At 43.3% G+C, this 17,432-nt stretch overlaps 1 protein-coding gene across 1 annotated transcript in view; it reads left to right on the top strand.

Moving 5' to 3' along the window:
• Positions 1-16,694, top strand: part of cpxm2 (carboxypeptidase X (M14 family), member 2) — a 29,195-nt gene extending 12,501 nt beyond the window's left edge. The window contains exons 5-14 of the mRNA XM_084567535.1: positions 2,927-3,011; positions 4,751-4,901; positions 5,283-5,371; positions 7,869-7,992; positions 8,146-8,342; positions 9,478-9,657; positions 10,719-11,016; positions 11,318-11,457; positions 13,882-13,981; positions 15,802-16,694. Coding sequence (XP_084423661.1) covers positions 2,927-3,011; positions 4,751-4,901; positions 5,283-5,371; positions 7,869-7,992; positions 8,146-8,342; positions 9,478-9,657; positions 10,719-11,016; positions 11,318-11,457; positions 13,882-13,981; positions 15,802-16,058 — 1,621 coding nt within the window. The 3' untranslated portion in view covers positions 16,059-16,694. The remainder of the gene's footprint in view (positions 1-2,926; positions 3,012-4,750; positions 4,902-5,282; positions 5,372-7,868; positions 7,993-8,145; positions 8,343-9,477; positions 9,658-10,718; positions 11,017-11,317; positions 11,458-13,881; positions 13,982-15,801) is intronic.
• The last annotated feature ends 738 nt before the right edge of the window (positions 16,695-17,432 follow it).

Here is a 17,432-nt window from a genome sequence, read left to right as displayed (position 1 = left end):
AGCAACTAGTCGACTTCCTGCTTAAAGCGTCATGGCACAGCAGTAAAGTCGACTACTCGGCTAGTCGGTACAACCCCTAATAGACAGTGTATTAAAATGTTCTTAAGCAGTCTTATTAATGATATGTTCTGGATAAAAGTTTACCAAATGATGAGGAACCTATCTGAACTTTTCGAAATTGGTTCTATTTACTCGATGTTTTACAAGAGGAACTTTGAGCTTTGCATTTAAGCCACTTCTCAGTTCACTACATTTATTTTTCCTCCTACAGCTACTGTACTTTTGCTCTGCGAGAACATCCGACAACTTTTGGCCTTTGCGCCTCTTAATTGGAAAGGGTGGCACAGACTTTCGGAAACTGCTGCGTAGCTAGAGAACGCGGGGGGAGACACTTCGTCAGGCCGCGTTTGTAATTTCTCTTCAAGTCCAACGCGATCCAAAGACAGAGACAGAATCTCTCCCGCAATTAGCTCTGTAGGGCATGTAACTGTCTGCGGTGTCAGCGCCGGGGCCTTCTGTCTATAACAGAACTTTAATTAGCAGAACTGGGAATTCTTACCAGGCTGGACCCGCTCGGTACTGATGTCTTTATCCAGAAGCATGGGAGTCACTGCCAGCCTAGATACTGCTCACTGAGTAGAGCTCTGTCTGGCATGATGGGACATTAAGTCATCTGTGAATTCTTTTTATAGGCACGCATACAAAGCATTGCTTTGATTGATGCTTCACCTCTCTTTGTTCATCCAAAGGAACAAGCATTGGCTCATAAACCTCCCTTCTTTACATTTGTGTTTGCATAAGAGACAGACATAAGAGACATAAGACGTTTATTTAATCCCACGTGTGGGAAATTTCCTTGTATGTATTTTATTTCTCCTAAAAGCTATATTACTATAGCCATATTGATTTTTAGTATATTTTAGTTCAAGCCAAAGTGGCTATTTGGTTTATTCAGACGACTATTTAGGCACTGAAAGTTCCCACACGAACAAATAAAATAAAAAAAATGGTTATACAGAGGACATAGTGTCCCCAGCAGTGCGTGGTTACGGCCTTGGCTGCTGTATGACTGTTGAGGAGATAAATGGAGACCAACAGATGCCTGGAAAACTAGTACAGATTAAAAACTGAGCATAATTTTCAGAACACAGAGGCTATATAAAAAGTCACAAAATTAGCTAATACTTTCAGACACTCTTAAGTTGATGTTCTTGCAAATAGATCCCCAGTAACCACCATGCTGTGGCCCCTGGGCAGTGTACCCGGGTCGTCTGGTTGCAAATTGATCCTTGTATGGTCGTGCAACTTCAAATAAGGGCAGAACTTTTTATATTACAATCATGCAAATGCAAAAAACTCTCAGTATTTTGGCTAAACACATGCAATTTAAATCTAGTATATGTAAAGAAGGAGGCAAACGCCACCCATTGTAGCTTAAACCTGTTTATAATGAAATTCATCATCTCTACAAACCTTAATTACCGAACCGGAACAAAGTAAATTTTCTGATTTAGTGTGAGTTGTTGCTAACTTGCCAAGAGTTTAATAAGACTGATCACCGCAGAGAGGTTGCCAGGCAACCAGCCTGAGTTACAACACCGAGCTCCCATAAAAATACTGTAATAAAATAAATGTAATTAGATGTAATGTATTAATTAGTGAGCTGTAAAGGTGATGCTAGGTTTATTTTTATTTTTTAATCTGGATTTGATTTATATCAAGAGCTATTTCTTCTCATGTTAGTACTAACAGGCTGTTGGCTAGTTTCATGTTTACCATGCACATACAGTATACCAAGCAGTTCTATGCAAAGTACCAGGAACTTTTAGTCTGAGAAACATTTTTAAAGAGGCAAAAGTTTCCTTCAGGTTTTAGGTTGACTGCGTTTCACCCTGTGTTGATAAGAAAAAAAGTGTTTTTACAGGTCAGTTTTCTCCTCAGCTATACAACAAGCTGCTCCAGTCCAGTAAGTGGCAGTAATGAGGAAGTCTATGTGACAATTTTATAAAGAGACAAGCGGAAGTTAGCACAACACTGCAACAACAGTTAGCATGGAGAATAGTCAAGCCGTGCAAATGAGATAGTCGCTTCCGGGAAATATAGAAGCAGTATTAGCAAAGCAACCAAACAGCTAGGTTTATCTAAGTAACAGAAGTTCTCGAGCTATTGCAGAGTTGGACCCAGAGATAGAAAGATTAGCTTGATTGTCATAATACGAGTTGCATAACACACCGTTTGGACTTCCTTATGGAGCATGTTTAAGAAATCTACCTCTGAACGCAATTGGACAGTCCAACAACCAATCAGATCCATTTTGTTGTGAACAAATTCAACTCATGACTGCGTCAACGTTATTCTTACGTCCATCACCTCATGAATCCTGCCTTAAATGACCCAATGATTGTCAAGAGCGTAATCAGTTCCTATTTGTTTGACCCCAGACAAACCTTTCCGTCACAAAACCTTTGTGAGCGGAGGAAGTTGGGTTGGCTTCCAAGATAAAAACTATTAGAAATGGTCAGCGATCCGAGGCACAAAGTTCCCCCCCAAAGTTCCTGGAAAGCAACTGAAAAGTACTTGGTCCTCAATCAGGAACTCTCTGAGGGCAAAATTAGCTCAGTTCCTGTAGAAGCACGATTTAACACTTGGCAAAGTGTCTAATGATTAAAATTAATACGAAGCTGCAGTACTAGAAGCAGTAGCAGCCTTACTCTAGCTCACATTTCACAACTTTAAGCAATAAAAACCCCAGAGTGACACTTCTAATATTAAATTCTTTGACCTCCCCTCCAGCTGTACTGTTTATAAATGGGATTTTACCCTCAAACAATTTGAACGTGCCTGGGTTTACAGTCACCTCGCTGCTCTGCTCTATTTTCCTTGAATCCAGCCTGATGTGACATCCCTCTTTCCCCCCCTCATGCAGGAGTGATTGGGTGACTTCATACAAGGTCATGTTTAGCAACGACAGTCACACCTGGGTAACGCTGAAGAACGGCTCCGAAGACATGGTGAGTAACAGTCGTGACATTTAGAACAGAACCAGGATCTGCTGGCACATATCTACGAGGAAGGCAATTATTATCGCACCGTAAAGCTTTTGAGCTCAGGCGTTATTCTCTTTATTTTCTCTTTTAACCAGCTACATCAGGAGCCTTGTTTTGTGCGTCCCCGGTTGACTGGAACCAGAAATGAATTCTCGCTTGAGAGCAATTACAAAGGGAGATTTAGATGTCTGCTTATTTCCAAACTTAATGAGCTGAGAGGCAATAGTAAATACTGATGATCCTCAAGCAGATGGGAACCTCATTGTCTTTTTTTTTTTTTTTTTTTAAACTTGTGGACTTGAATAGAGAGTAACCAAATCTAACAGCATGGCAGCAAACTCATCACTTGACATGTTTGGTTTGAAAAAGGGATAATTATTAATATCTTTTATGAACATATAAAACCTGATTAAGCTGATATTTTTGAGGATAACCATATCCCCGTCGCTCTCTCATGTCCCCCGCTAATGAAATTTTGGCGTAACCGTACACTCTCCTGGCCCGGAGACGTCATCGACGTGGGAGATAATACCCAGACAGCAATTTAGCCTCGGCTACAAGCTTCCCTCTCGCCCACTCGTGCACCTTTTGTGCCAAATGCCAAACTGCTCCGTTGGTCTTTCAAAATGCCAAAAGGTGCGGGGAATGAACTCCAACCGGGGATATTAAAATTTACAATAAACTCCCAGCGGTATCAAAGTTTAATAACATTATACAGGTGCGTGGATGTGTGCTCGGATTAAGAGACGAAACCATGGAAATTCTTCTTATATCTCATTATTAAATCCATATTTATCAAAAGCTTCTTGAGCATCTGCTTTATGCTTTGACCTTTATACGTGCTATTTTTTTTGGATGCTTCTTATCATCCGAAGAGAAATCAGTTAAAAAGCATTCGAGGCTAGGTTCATCTAGCAGCCGTTGAATGAAAGGTCCACGCACAATATCGGTTGAGGCTACTCTTAAATGAAGCAGATCAGTCCCATATCTTCTGGAGGTCTCCCTCTACCATCCTTTATTGGCAGAAGATGAAGAAATGCAGGGGGGGGAGTTCGAGGTATTTGAGGTAGTGTACTTTGGAAAAATGACTTTGGGACAGTTAGGATAATTTTAAAGCAGAAAATGGACGAAGACAAGGATGCCTTAGGTGGAGGATTGAGTCAAAGTAAGGCAAAGTAAGAAGTATGGTTCTGGGTTTGAATCCACCGGCTGACTCGGGCCTTTCTCCCTGTGTCTGCCTGGGTTCTCTTCCTCCCACCATCCAAAGACATGCTCGTTAGGTTAATTGGTGAGTCTAAATTGGCCGTAGGTGTGAGTGTGAGTGGTTGTCTGGTTGTGTTAGCCTTGTGATAGACTGGCAGCCTGTCCAGGGTGTACCCTGCCTCTAGGGTACAGCTCCAGCGACCCTCCAGAGGACAAGAAAATGAACGAATGAATGAATATAACACAAATTAGGTCAGCTAACTTGTTTCCTTGCAACTGAATTTGAAGCGTTTAGTAAATTCTTATTCAGGACACAAATGTGGTCACAATTATAAAGAAGGATTGAGTTTAAAACTGTATATAAGTGCCCTTTTTTTATATTATGCTTCTGTTGTGGATCTGTTTATCTGTTCAGAAGGTCTTTAAGGTTACTGTTTGAGGATATGTCACTTATCCCGACTGTTTATTCACCATCCGGACGAATGTGTTTGCCTCAGTAGATCTTCAGAGGCAACAGGGAAAAAGAGGTCCCGGTCCGGAACGTCTTCCCGGCCCCCGTGGTCGCCAGATATATCCGGGTCAACCCGCGCTCCTGGTTTAACAGCGGCAGCATCTGCATGAGAGTGGAGATCCTTGGCTGTCCTATGCCAGGTGACGGGTTTGTATGGACACATGAATAATTCAAACAGATCTGTGTGTGGGAAAAAAATGACAAAATAGTCTCGCACAGTCTGGGACTCCAAAGACAGGTGGCTAGGAGCACGGTTACTAAATAAAATGTTGCTTTGTTTCTGTTGAGCAAGATAAGGAGGTATCTCTAAGGCCTTGGCACATAACTCCCAAACTTTCTGCATGGCTAGATGCCATACAAGGAAAATATTTGTGATTTCAGCTGAACTGAATCTGAACCGGAGGAAATAAAGCAGGTGGTCAGAATTTATCATCAGGAAACACCTGGCGTGTCTGATAATGCCTTTTTTTTTTTTTTTTTAAATCTCCGAATATCAGTAACTTTACATCATCTGGTTCCAGATCCGAACAACTATTACCACAGACGCAATGAAGTCATAACGACAGACGACTTGGACTTCAAACACCACAGCTACAAAGAAATGAGGCAGGTGAGTGGTAGAGACTTTCTTTCTCATCCGCCGCTGAAACATTTGGTGCAACCGCCAGCGAGTCGTGTTGTCCTTTTGCAAGAACAAAGTGTGCAACAGATGAACCGAGCACCGCCGGGCGCATGAAAATGCATGAGGCGTCGCCTGGGCCGTGCCATTACTTATTCATATAGTTGTCACGAGCAGAAGCCGGTTTGTGCTGAGAAGCGGGACAGCTGTATTTGTCAGTGCGGCTGTGTCCACACAAGTGCTGCAGATCTGCTGTAATGTAACAGCTCTCTGTGCCAAACAGTCGACTACAGGTGTCCCGAACTGCTGTCTGGCACTCCTACAATGAGGCGTCCTCCACTTAATGCCCCAAATGTATGGCTCGTGGTAAAACAGCCTGAAACGCTACAGCAGGAATATCATTTACCTTTGAGGATAATGCAAGTCCCACGGGGTGTCTAGCCTCGATAGGCCTCCACAAAGAAACCCCCGGCCTATTTTTAAAACTCCTTTTTTTTTCCCCCCTTGACATTTTTGCTCCTCCGTCCAGGTACCAGGGTACCGTATCTTTGCTTCATCTGCAGCGGTTTAAATACCAGAACTCTAAAGTGAAAATAGTCCATTGAGGTTTCTTAAAATGAAGTACATGTCCCATGAGAGAAGGACAAAAAGGGCCGTCCCTTTTTAGATCAAGTGAATGTATTGTAGAAGCCTGGGGAATACTGGTGCAAACAGTTTAAGAAGAAAAGCAGTAAAGATTTCCAAATTCTTTAAGAGGGAAGATATAAAACTAATATTACTGTGGAACAGCTTGTCCAAGAGGCTTTATTTATTATGTTTCTATAAGAAAGAATAGCTCTAAACCATAAACCTCTAAAACAGAGCGTCCCGCACCGATCTTGATAAATAGAACACAGTCCAAGTACATTCATCACGGGAACGCTGAGCTTTATTAAACTGAGCTCGGGGATTTCTGTGCCGACTTGTAATCCTTTATTTTATCAACAAAACCAGACATTTGTTTAATGATTTGCTTGGGGAAAAAAAAATAAAGAGTCAAGATCCACCGCAGACTTAATTAAAAGCCCATCCATCGCTCCCGACTGGTTAATGACTTCTGCGGCAGCTGGAAGAGCGAGTAAACACAACCGAGTTCTGATATTTCTTCTGCACTCGCTTTACTCAACAGCTGGTTGGTCTTTTCCCTGCTTGTAACGTCTTCCCTGTGTCGCCAGTAAATGATAATTGTTACTATTTTAATCAGCTCCTCTACGAGCCTGTCGTGATAATAACCCTCATGTCTTTGACTAGGGTGTTAATAAGTAAGGTTTGTGGCGCAGCATCGGTGACATTGATGTGGATCTATAACATAATATATTCTGGACTATTTTAAGCCTACAGGGATGCAATACAATAAGGAAGATGAAAAAAAAATCAAACGTTGATGACAACACCTTAAAGGGGAATTACCGTTTTTTACAACCTGGACCTTATTTCTGGCATAAAATACGATCGTTTACTCACCCATATAACTTTGATGTCATTTGGAGTTGTTCAGACGATATTTTAAATCCGCGTATATCCATATAATGGGAGTGACTGGGGCACCGAAACGCAGCCTCTAAATAACGTATTATCTGCTGGGAAACTCGTTCATTTCACCAATATTTTGTTATGATACACTAGTGCTATTCCCCGTTCAGTCCGGAGTTAACTGTTACCTATACGCTGATGTGCCGTGGTTTGTTGTTCTTTGGCCAGCTGTTCCTCTCTCTGCTTCCACATCCTCCTTTCAACGAGATTCTCATCCATATATTTTAGCTCAAAACGGTAAGGACGTCCATCATAAACAAAGTCGTTGTCCACAACCTCAGAATCGGAAAAATATTCAGCCATGTTGCAAAAAACAAGCAAGCCCACAGTCGCAGGTGCAAGCGGCACTCAGAGATGACATCATCCAGGTCAGAGGTTAGTAGATCAATCTACAGACCCTGGACGATGATAACAGGTAACTCCGGACTCAACGGAGAATAGCACTAGCATATCATAACAAAATATTGGTGAAATTAATGAGTTTCACGGCAGTGAATGCGTTATTTAGAGGCTGTGTTTCGGTGCCCCAGTCACTCCCACTATATGGATATACGCAGATCTCAATATCGTCCAAACGACTCCAAATGACACCAAAGTTATATGGGTGAGTAAACGATCGTATTTTATGCCAGAAATAAGGTCCAGGTTGTAAAAAATGCTAATTCCCCTTTAAGATGTTATTTTACAGTTTTATGCAAAAACAAGAGAGTTGGCAATTTGCAAATGCGCACTTTGTTCTTGCACATTCTGTAAATCTCTCAAGCTTACAATTCCTAATATTTGAATAAATTTCCTTTTTTTTAATTTTCTACTTTTGCATCCGATGCAAGAGCTGCAGCAGATTGTAATGTGCATGCTTTGAACTGAATTTATGCCATTTATTAAGAGCCGGCGCGTCATTATTTACTTTCCACAGCTCATGAAGGTGGTTAATGAAATGTGCCCCAACATCACTCGCATCTATAATATAGGCAAGAGCCACAGTGGCCTCAAACTCTACGCCATAGAGATCTCTGACAACCCAGGAGAGCATGAAGTTGGTGAGTGGTTTAATTTAATCTACGACAACATCAACAACACCAGAGACATCATGTGTGTTTTTTTCCCCTCTGTGTGGGTGTAGCTACAGTGATAGCACAATTAATCGCCCCCCCCCCCCCCCCCCCATCCCTTTACATGAACCGGCTGACCAGGTGAACCGGAGTTTCGTTACATGGCGGGTTCCCATGGTAACGAGGTGCTGGGACGAGAGCTGCTGCTCCTGCTGATGCAGTTCATGTGTCTGGAGTATCTATCAGGCAACCAGCGGATACGTCACCTGGTGGACGAGACCAGGATCCATCTATTGCCATCTGTCAACCCTGATGGGTACGAGAAAGCCTTTGAAGCGGTAGGTCTGCAAGACAGCCATTAGTGACCTCGCATCACGAGCTGGCCCCTGATGAAAACAAGCCCTGTGTCTGCTTGGCAGGTCTCCTCCTGATGGACGTGCATGTGGTGTACATGCTCGCCGGGTAAATTAGTTTGAATGGCCTGGTGGAGTATATTAAAATGACCTGTTGAATGCACATGGGCCGGCCCGTTTTCTGCTGGAAAATACCTCAGCGACGCATGTTGTTACTTCAATCGGCGGCGGCCCAAATGTTAAAGAAACACAAGATACAGTAAAGACAGGACAGAGAGCTCTGTAAAGCCAAATTTGGTTACCGCAGGTGTGAGTGCACTATACATATACTGTACCTCTCTGTTTCACAAAAGCTAATGATATGCCTAACAACTAATATCCATGTCAGCTTGTACTTTAAAGTGCATGTACATGCACAGTTAAAGGAGATGAGCCTATTCAACCCAGTGAACCCTTTAACAATTACACTTTATCATGACTACTGCAGTGATTAAAGCATTTTAAGCTATGTTCTTTAGGTAATGTCAAAGTGTCAGCTAATAGCTCCACGTCTTTTCAGAGAATGGCAACTTTCAGCCTCTTTTGGCTTTTTGTTTTGGTCCTTTCTGCACATACCCTTTAATCCTAATCACCCAGAGATCTAAGGCTAACAAAGCAAGTGGACTTCCTTTAGGTTTCTTGAATGTGTCTGTAGAAGTAGCTTCTTCTGGTGGGGAATTTTTCAGAAGGTTATGAGGAAATTGGGAGACACACACTGGATCTTTGTGGCCCGAATGAAATGATAGTGTTGATCTGTGTCTGCTGGATATTTCTGTTCCCAGTGGTAATCCGAAGTTACTTGAAGAAGTAACTCTTTGGTTGCCAGTTTGACCCTATTCCACCGTGTTCCATGCTCTAGAGTGTAGACTTCATGGCTTTGTACTCAGCAGAAAGTCAGCAGTATCGTAGGACGTTCTTATGCAACCCCTGCAGACCTAGTACCTCCTGCATCTGTCCTCGATACCTCAGCCGAGGCTCTTTAAACGGTTGTAGTCAACTCTACACTGCCCTACTGAACTGTTCACAAGCCACCATCTGTGATCACAAAAACCCTCTCTGTGTTTTGTACCTTTTCGCGCAGGGCTCAGAACTCAGCGGCTGGTCCCTGGGTCGATGGAGCAACGACGGGATAGATATCCACCACAACTTCCCCGATCTCAACTCCATTCTGTGGCAAGCCGAGGAAAAGAAGTGGGTTCCTCGCAAAATGCTCAACCACCATGTGCCTATCCCGGACTGGTACCAGTCCAAAAACGCCACAGTGAGTAATATTGTCCCTTGTGCCTCCAAAACAGTTGTGACTCATCAAAGAATGGGCATGGGCCTTCTGAGGGTGTCCTGTGGTGTCTGGCAAGAGAATGTTGTTAGTGGGGGGCCTTTGGGTCCTATGGGTTGAGGGAAGGGGCCTCAGTGGTACTTGATCAGTTTGGGATCTAGTGAATTTGGAGGCAAGGTCAGATGTGCTCTTCATGTTTTTTTTTCTCCTGTTGGTGGTTTTAATGTTGTGGCTGATCGGTGTAAGCGCTTGACTGTAACTAATAGTTTAATCAAAGTCCGATTTACAGCTTTCATTGTTTACAATATGACAGTTTATCTTCCACGTGCTGCACTATTAATAACGTGATTGCCGTTTAGTTTCAGTGACTTCACCTTAGGGAAACGGATCATGACACCGTGTTCTTGCCCCGCGCCTCCTCCTCCCCCATGTAACAAACTATTTTCACAAAGCAGACCAGCAGCCTTTTTGCAAAGGGTAAAGCAGTCACGAGGGCATATCAGCGCCGGTCTATTTTGGGAGAAGCGGATGCGTTCGCTGTGTGTGTGTGTGTGAGACGAAGAGGCTGTGAGCGAAAATATACCCAGCGACCTATTAAAAGCTCACCCTCACGAGTGTTTTGACGTTAGCGAGAGCCGCGAGTGAGTCACACTCGGAGCCTCCGGAATAGCTGCTGCAGCGGCAGAGCTGGGATCCCCATCTGTGCTCGGGAAGCTGTGAAAACTATCCTCGCCTGCTGCCTGACTTGACTGGTCCAACTAGTGCTTTGAGATAAGAGGGCTGGTTTAATTACACGGGCCCGAACAGCAGAGGCAATTTGATCAATTTTCTTAAATGTAGCATGCAAATAAAACCCACTGGAAGGAGGCTGGTTTGCTCAAATAGATAAATTAGAATAAACTGTGACATTGGTGCATCAGTGTAGATTTAATAAAAATTATTCCTTTTTTTTATAATTAGAGGAAATTGTTTTAATCCCAAGGAGTTCATTTAGCTGTCACGGTTCTGAGATGATAGCATGAATAATATTATCCACCGCTCTTTAGGTTGCCTTGGAGACACGAGCTCTGGTAGCATGGATGGAGAAGATGCCCTTTGTGCTGGGTGGCAACCTCCAGGGCGGGGAGCTGGTGGTGACCTTCCCGTACGACAGAACCCGCTCCCAAGGGGTGACCAGGGAGCAGACCCCCACCCCGGATGACCACGTCTTCCGCTGGCTGGCCTTCTCCTACGCCTCCACCCACCGCCTGATGACTGATGCCAACCGACGGGCCTGCCACACGCAGGACTTCGCCAAGGAGGACGGCACCATCAACGGAGCTTCCTGGCACACAGCGCCCGGCAGTTAGTGTCCACATCTTTTTCTCGCTGATCCTAACACGGCATTAGGCAGGATTCCTCTGCTCAGCTCTGAGCCTCTGAGCTGCGGCTTTGTTTAGCACATATGAGCACATCTGCATATTCAGCATTGAATCCTTCTTGGCTGCTTCAAAGCTTCTAGGTCTTAGCCTGAAGCCTCGTGTAGGAAGGCAAACAAACAAAGAGGCGGAAGAGTTAGAGTTGCTTCAAACCCACTTCACTGTTAATTATCTGCTCTGTAAGCGGACTAAATTGACCAACTGGTGTGTCTCCCTTCTCTTTGCAGGTATGAATGATTTCAGCTATTTGCACACCAACTGCTTTGAGCTGTCGATGTATGTGGGTTGTGACAAATTCCCTCATGAGAGCGAACTGCCTGAGGAGTGGGAGAACAATCGCGAGTCTCTCCTCGTCTTCATGGAGCAGGTACAGTAGCTACCGGGGCAAAGTGGCAACGAGGGGTTGAACAACTTCCGATTTTTCAAAGTCGAGTCAACGTCGGCTAGTAAGTTATGCTTTGCAACAATGAAATCTATTGCTTGTTTCACGCAAAAGAAGCTACGGAGGCTTTTCTGCAAGTTTATTGAAGTTTGAACACAAACTACTGTCGACCGTAGCCCACGTCAACACCATAAACACCATCTGTATGACACTTTCTAATATGCAGCTCTCGCCCGACAATAAAATCAGCAACAGCTAATAGAGCACAACAGAACTGAACATAAACACACAAGCTTGTCAATATTTTGCCCTGCAGCCTATTGTCTATATAAATCGGCACCGTCAATAGAGTTTAATAGAACTTCACAGCGTGTTACAAGATAATATAAAGTAGCCGGGATAAAAAAAAAGGCTAATACTTTTCCGTGTATAGGTGCTAAAGGTCTAATAACTTTAGACAATGAAATTCACCATCAAATTGTTGTTGTGCAGCCTCCTTGAGGTGAAGTAGTTAATTGACTGTCATCAAGAGGATTTGGACCGTCCCTCTGCTTTAGCGTTAGCTGATGCTTTTTCAGATGAGTGTGCATTGCAGTAGTATATTTGTTGAATTTCAGGACTGACTTACATATTTTGCATGTCACGGTAGAATACTCTTCATCTTCAGTTGAAGTATTTCCACACACTTGATGAACTGCTGCTAGTTTGCTGCAACGACCCACAGGACTCCTCACCTGTCTTCTCGGAGGCGTCCGCGTTGTTATTATCATGTGATCGGCGACTAGTCGACGAGACTTCCTGCTTAAAGCATCACAGTACAGCAGTAAAGTCGACTAGTCGATACAACCCCTAGTGGCAACTCACACACAACAAAACCCTACAAACAGCTACTTTAGGAAGACGGATTGACTGTTTCTTTGTTCTTGTCATTTCTGCTAAAGTGCTTATCTATCAATACCATGAGCTGATAACATATTGTTACACCCCTCTGCACCTCCACTGGCCTTGTGGTGGCTGTGCAAGTGTCTTTGGCTTGTGTTTAATCACCTAAACCAGCCAAACCTGAGAACATTGACTAAAGAGCCTTGTTGAAGAGGCCTAAGATGATCCACTTTATCAGGTGCAGAAGCTCACCACGTCTCACCTGTCGCCTTTTAATGAAATAACCCCGTCATGTGTCTCGGCCTCGAGCTGGGTCGTAGCAATATCCAACGCAGAATTAATTTAACACTACATTCCCCCCAAATCAGAATAAAACAGTTTTGACATGTGCAACTGCCCACTCCTGTGTTGTGTCCAATATACAGACAGAAGAATGTGTTTTCACAGCTTTGTTGACAACATTGAATTAATTAATATGAGATAAAACAAGATAATCCTTTATTTATCTCACCATGGGGGACACCTGCAGTGTTGCAGCAGCACAAGAGATAAAGTAAAACACCAAATAAATAAAGACAGGTTCTCAACAGAGCATCAGTTCCACCTTTGTTAATTTCTCATCACGTCTGGTGACATTTGTCCCGCGTGGTGCAAACCTTACAGAGTTTTATTTTATTATTTCACTTAGAAAGAAACAGCTGGATTAAAGCGTCTGCTGCTTAAAATTAAGTTGGTGGTTACATTTTGTTCTGATCGCACCGGCCTGTTCTGGCTGATTTGGTTACATGAGGAATTTTTGGTCCTTTATTTCATTATTTTGAAAAAAATAATAAATAAAAATGTGCTTGTCCCTCCAAAAAACATAAAACAAAAGCTAAAAATAATACAAGAAAACACAAGAAAATGATTATTGGATGAGGGTTTCTTTCATGTATGCACCCTCCATTGAATTATAACATACTTGGATTGCAAAAGCCTAAAAGCCTCTGTAGCGAGGAACTGGTTGACGCAGTTGGTGGACAGAAAGTATTTACTTAAAAAGCAGGTAAACACAAAGTCCAAAAAACCACAAGGAACAGACAAACTGGCAAAGTGGCAAGGAAGCACAGAGACTAAATATATAAGGGGAACATTGAGGCACAGGTGAAACACAATGGGGTTTAGCAATCAAGGACAGCAACCACACAGGGGAAGTGAAGACATCTGAAATGACTGAGTATGTAACTCACAAAATAAAACAGGAAATGCCCAAAACACAGAGATACTGTTAATCATGACCAGGTGCCGCAGGATCTTTAAATTTAGTGAAAAATTGTCTCTGCTGTGCCAAAGAAACTAGTCTTCAATGGATCCATGCTAAGCTTTTATAAGAATACTGCTGCAGAACTATAGCATCCCTAACTAAAGATCATACATCATCATGCAGTATGTATTGTCTCAATTTACGCCATAGATGCAGCCATGATGAGAGAAGTCTGGGTCAGGATTCACTCATGTGTTATGCTTTTTTTTTTTTTTTTAATGCAGGTGCATCGTGGGATCAAGGGTGTAGTCAGGGACCTGCAAGGTCGAGGGATAGCTAATGCCATCATTTCCGTGGAGGGCATCAACCACGATATTCGCACAGGTAAACTGCCGCGTTTCACCTCTTCCCCAAGTGTCATTTCGGCTGTTGCTGGTTAATTTGAGTCACTAACCTGCATGAAACGTCCACCGCTCGGATATCATAGCCTTGTTTTGCAGCATATCTTTCCCTTCATCTTTTATGTGAGTAAGCAGAGATTTTGCAATCAATGCAGAATAAGCAACCTCAGTGTCCACTGATTCGACTGTCTCTGCTCTTCGGCTCATTCCTCGGGAGTGATTCGCAGCCGCGGTAAGCTGGTATTTCAGCGTAAGGGGGGATAAACAAAAGCAGGTGTTGTGTTCGAGCGGAGCCGCGGGTCGGAGTCTGACTCAATTCGCAGTCAGAGCCGGCGCTGCAGAGGCCTCCTGCTCTGAATATGACTATCGATTGTGAGTCCTCGAGGCAATCTCCGCTGATGCCTAAAAAATGCGGCCTTCAAAGCCGCAGTAGTTTTGTACTTAGAGCGTGAAATCAAATGTCCAGGAGGACGTTAGCCATTATTATTCCTGGAACGAAGCGTAAGTCACTGCTTCCTCTCAGGAACCCTGCTGTTCTCAGTTGCAGTCAGAAAAGATTTTAGGGTATTTATTTTGAAAGTTGTACCTTTTCAGCTGCTTTGGATTAAGTTTGGAACGGTATAAGCCTCCAGATTCAGACGTTTGTGAAGCTTTTCTCTGGGAGATGAATCCGCTGTAGTCACTGCTTCTGCTGAGCTATTGATATCTGAAAGCTAATTTATTCATCAGAATCTTTGCACGTAAGCATTTCAACAAACAATTAGATTCCCCTTTGCCTCTAAATATGAGTAATACGAGCGCGGACGTGCATGCATGTCTGTGTGGATCGACTGCGGAGACAGACCTGCCATCACATTTCATTTGCCTCAGCGGCTGCTCAGACGTGTCAGGTGGGTGTTCGGTTGACGGGAAGGAAGCAACGCGAGTGAGTCAAAGGCTGAAAATATACCACAAGCACTCCGGCGTGCCCGGGTCACACAAAGGCAGCGTTCAGCACAGTGAGACCAAGAAAATCCAACATGACAAAGCAGGAGCTATTTTTGAGAAAAATAAAAAAAATCCACACAGGGATAAAGAACACCTCGGTTCTTGAAAGTAGAGCACGGAGAACTCTCAGCCTCCGTATCAAGGCTTTTATGATGTTTGCTGTTTTTTTTTGCCGCTGCTTAGTAGGCTGTTTAAACTCAGAGTTCTAGGACAGGTTCAGCAAATCGCTGCTGTTGCAAAAATAATGTGCGCTTACACCGATCAGGCATAACATTATGACCGCTGACGGGTAAAGTAAATAACATTGACCGTCTTGTGACAAATGTTCTGCTGGGAAACTTTTAGACCTGGCATTCATTCATGTGGATGCTACTTAAACATGTAGCACCCACCTAGACCAGACAAGGCACCCCCACCCCCATAGCAATGACACTCCTTGATGGCAGCAGCCATCCCCAACAGGATGCAGTCACAACAACGGTTTAGAAACAACTCAAAAAACATGAAGAACAGCACAAGGTGTTGACCTGGCCTCCAAATTCACTAGATCCCAAACTGATCAAGTATCTGCGGGATGATCCACAGAGGCCCCCCTCTCAAAAGGCCCCCCACTAACAACATTCGGTTGCCAGACACCACAGGACACCCTCAGAAGGCCCATGTCCATTCTCTGATGAGTCACAACTGTTTTGGAGGCAACAAGGGATAATACGGATTATTAGGAAGGTGGTCATAATGTTACGCCAGATCGATGTGCATGGCGCTTTATTGTAAGAATCGGAGATGCAACATAATGGCCAATGCATTTCGTTTCAGCTGCTGATGGTGATTACTGGCGCTTGCTGAACCCCGGAGAGTACATAGTGACGGCCAGGGCCGAGGGCTACAGCCTCACGAGCAAGAAGTGCGAGGTGGGCTACGAGATGGGCGCCACCCGGTGCGACTTCAGAGTCGGCCGCACCAACTTGTCGCGAATCAAAGAAATAATGGAGAAATTCAACAAGCAGCCCATCAAAATGCCCGTCAGGCAGCTCCAGGCTCGCCGGTCCAGAGAAAGACGTACGGGAACATAATGACTGTACGGAGAAGAAGGAGGAGGAGGAATTAAAAGCAAACATCTGCTCTGATCAGACTGGGGTGAGGTCCAAGCCTGGGTTTGGATCTGTGTCAGGCTCCTCCAGAGTGCTGTCAGCGGAATTAGTGCTTGAAAATGTGGATTTGTCCAAACTGAGCGCTTTTCATTTGATGTTTGTTTGGTTTCGTCCCCAGGCATAAGCTCTCTTTGCGGTTTTAGCGTTTCATTCGGTCAAAGGCCAAGTTTGTCTGTGTCAGAAAGAAATATTAGACGCAACCTTTCCGTAAACACTGATTTTACACATTATGATCGTTTTAAAAACTGAAACCACAAACAAGGAATCTCTTTCAACATCTCATTTTAGCCACGGTGAGGCTCTGCCATGAACGTCATCATGTACATACTCATTAACTTATGTAACACAGCTATGAAAACCAATACAGAAGCTTCATTACCTGCACTAGTATAATGTTAAGTCCTTTAAAAAGACTTCTGTGTGTCATTGATTTTTTTAAAAAACAACTTTTGCTTTTAGGTATTGAAATAAAGACTATGTTTGCACAAATTGAAAATATGTGGTGCTGTGTGGATTTTACTCTTTGGAAACTCCATCCTTTGTTTTAAGCCTTTAATATAGATTCTTGCAGCTCAAAATGTCTTTGTATGGCTGCATCGTTTAAGAATAATCACCAGAGGGGGAAAAAAAGGTATGCATTTTGTTTTTACTAATTACAAATAAAAAAAAAAGCATTACTGCGGTTAGACTATCATTTGATTTATTGCAGTTAAATAAGATGTTTTTTGCACACACAGGATCATTTTACAGGAGGCCGTGAAGCAAAAGAACAAATCTTTATATAAGGAACCAACAATAACTGAAGACAGCTGCAGTAAAAAGACCTGGCGAAGAATCACAAAGGAATAAAACCCATTCTCTAATGACGTCCATGGATTCCATACATCACGCAGTATGGAACAAAGGATCCCCGGACAAAAGATTAATAATGAACATTTTATTCGTGATTATGTTAATTTGTCAAATTACATATGAAAATAGAGGACTGTGCATAAAAATGGTTACAATTACTACACCCTTTCTCCAGTTTCGACGTGAGTATCCTCACATAACAAAGTCAAGAATCTGCACTTTAAGCTTATATTAATTTTATAATTCAGTGAACAGCTAAAATAACATCTATGTATAAATCAGGCATAACATTATGACCACCTTCCTAATATTGTGTAGGTCTCCCTTGTGCCTCCAAAACAGTTGTGACTCATCAGAGAATGGACATGGGCCTTCTGAGGGTGTCCTGTGGTGTCTGGCAACACAGTGTTGTTAGTGGGGGCCTTTGAGGGGAGGGGCCTCTGT

Source organism: Chelon labrosus, assembly GCF_963514085.1.
Source record: "Chelon labrosus genome assembly, chromosome: 19".
Taxonomy (NCBI): domain Eukaryota; kingdom Metazoa; phylum Chordata; class Actinopteri; order Mugiliformes; family Mugilidae; genus Chelon; species Chelon labrosus.
The sequence above is the reverse complement of the archived record's forward strand: the minus strand, read 5'-3'. Positions and strand labels throughout refer to the sequence as shown.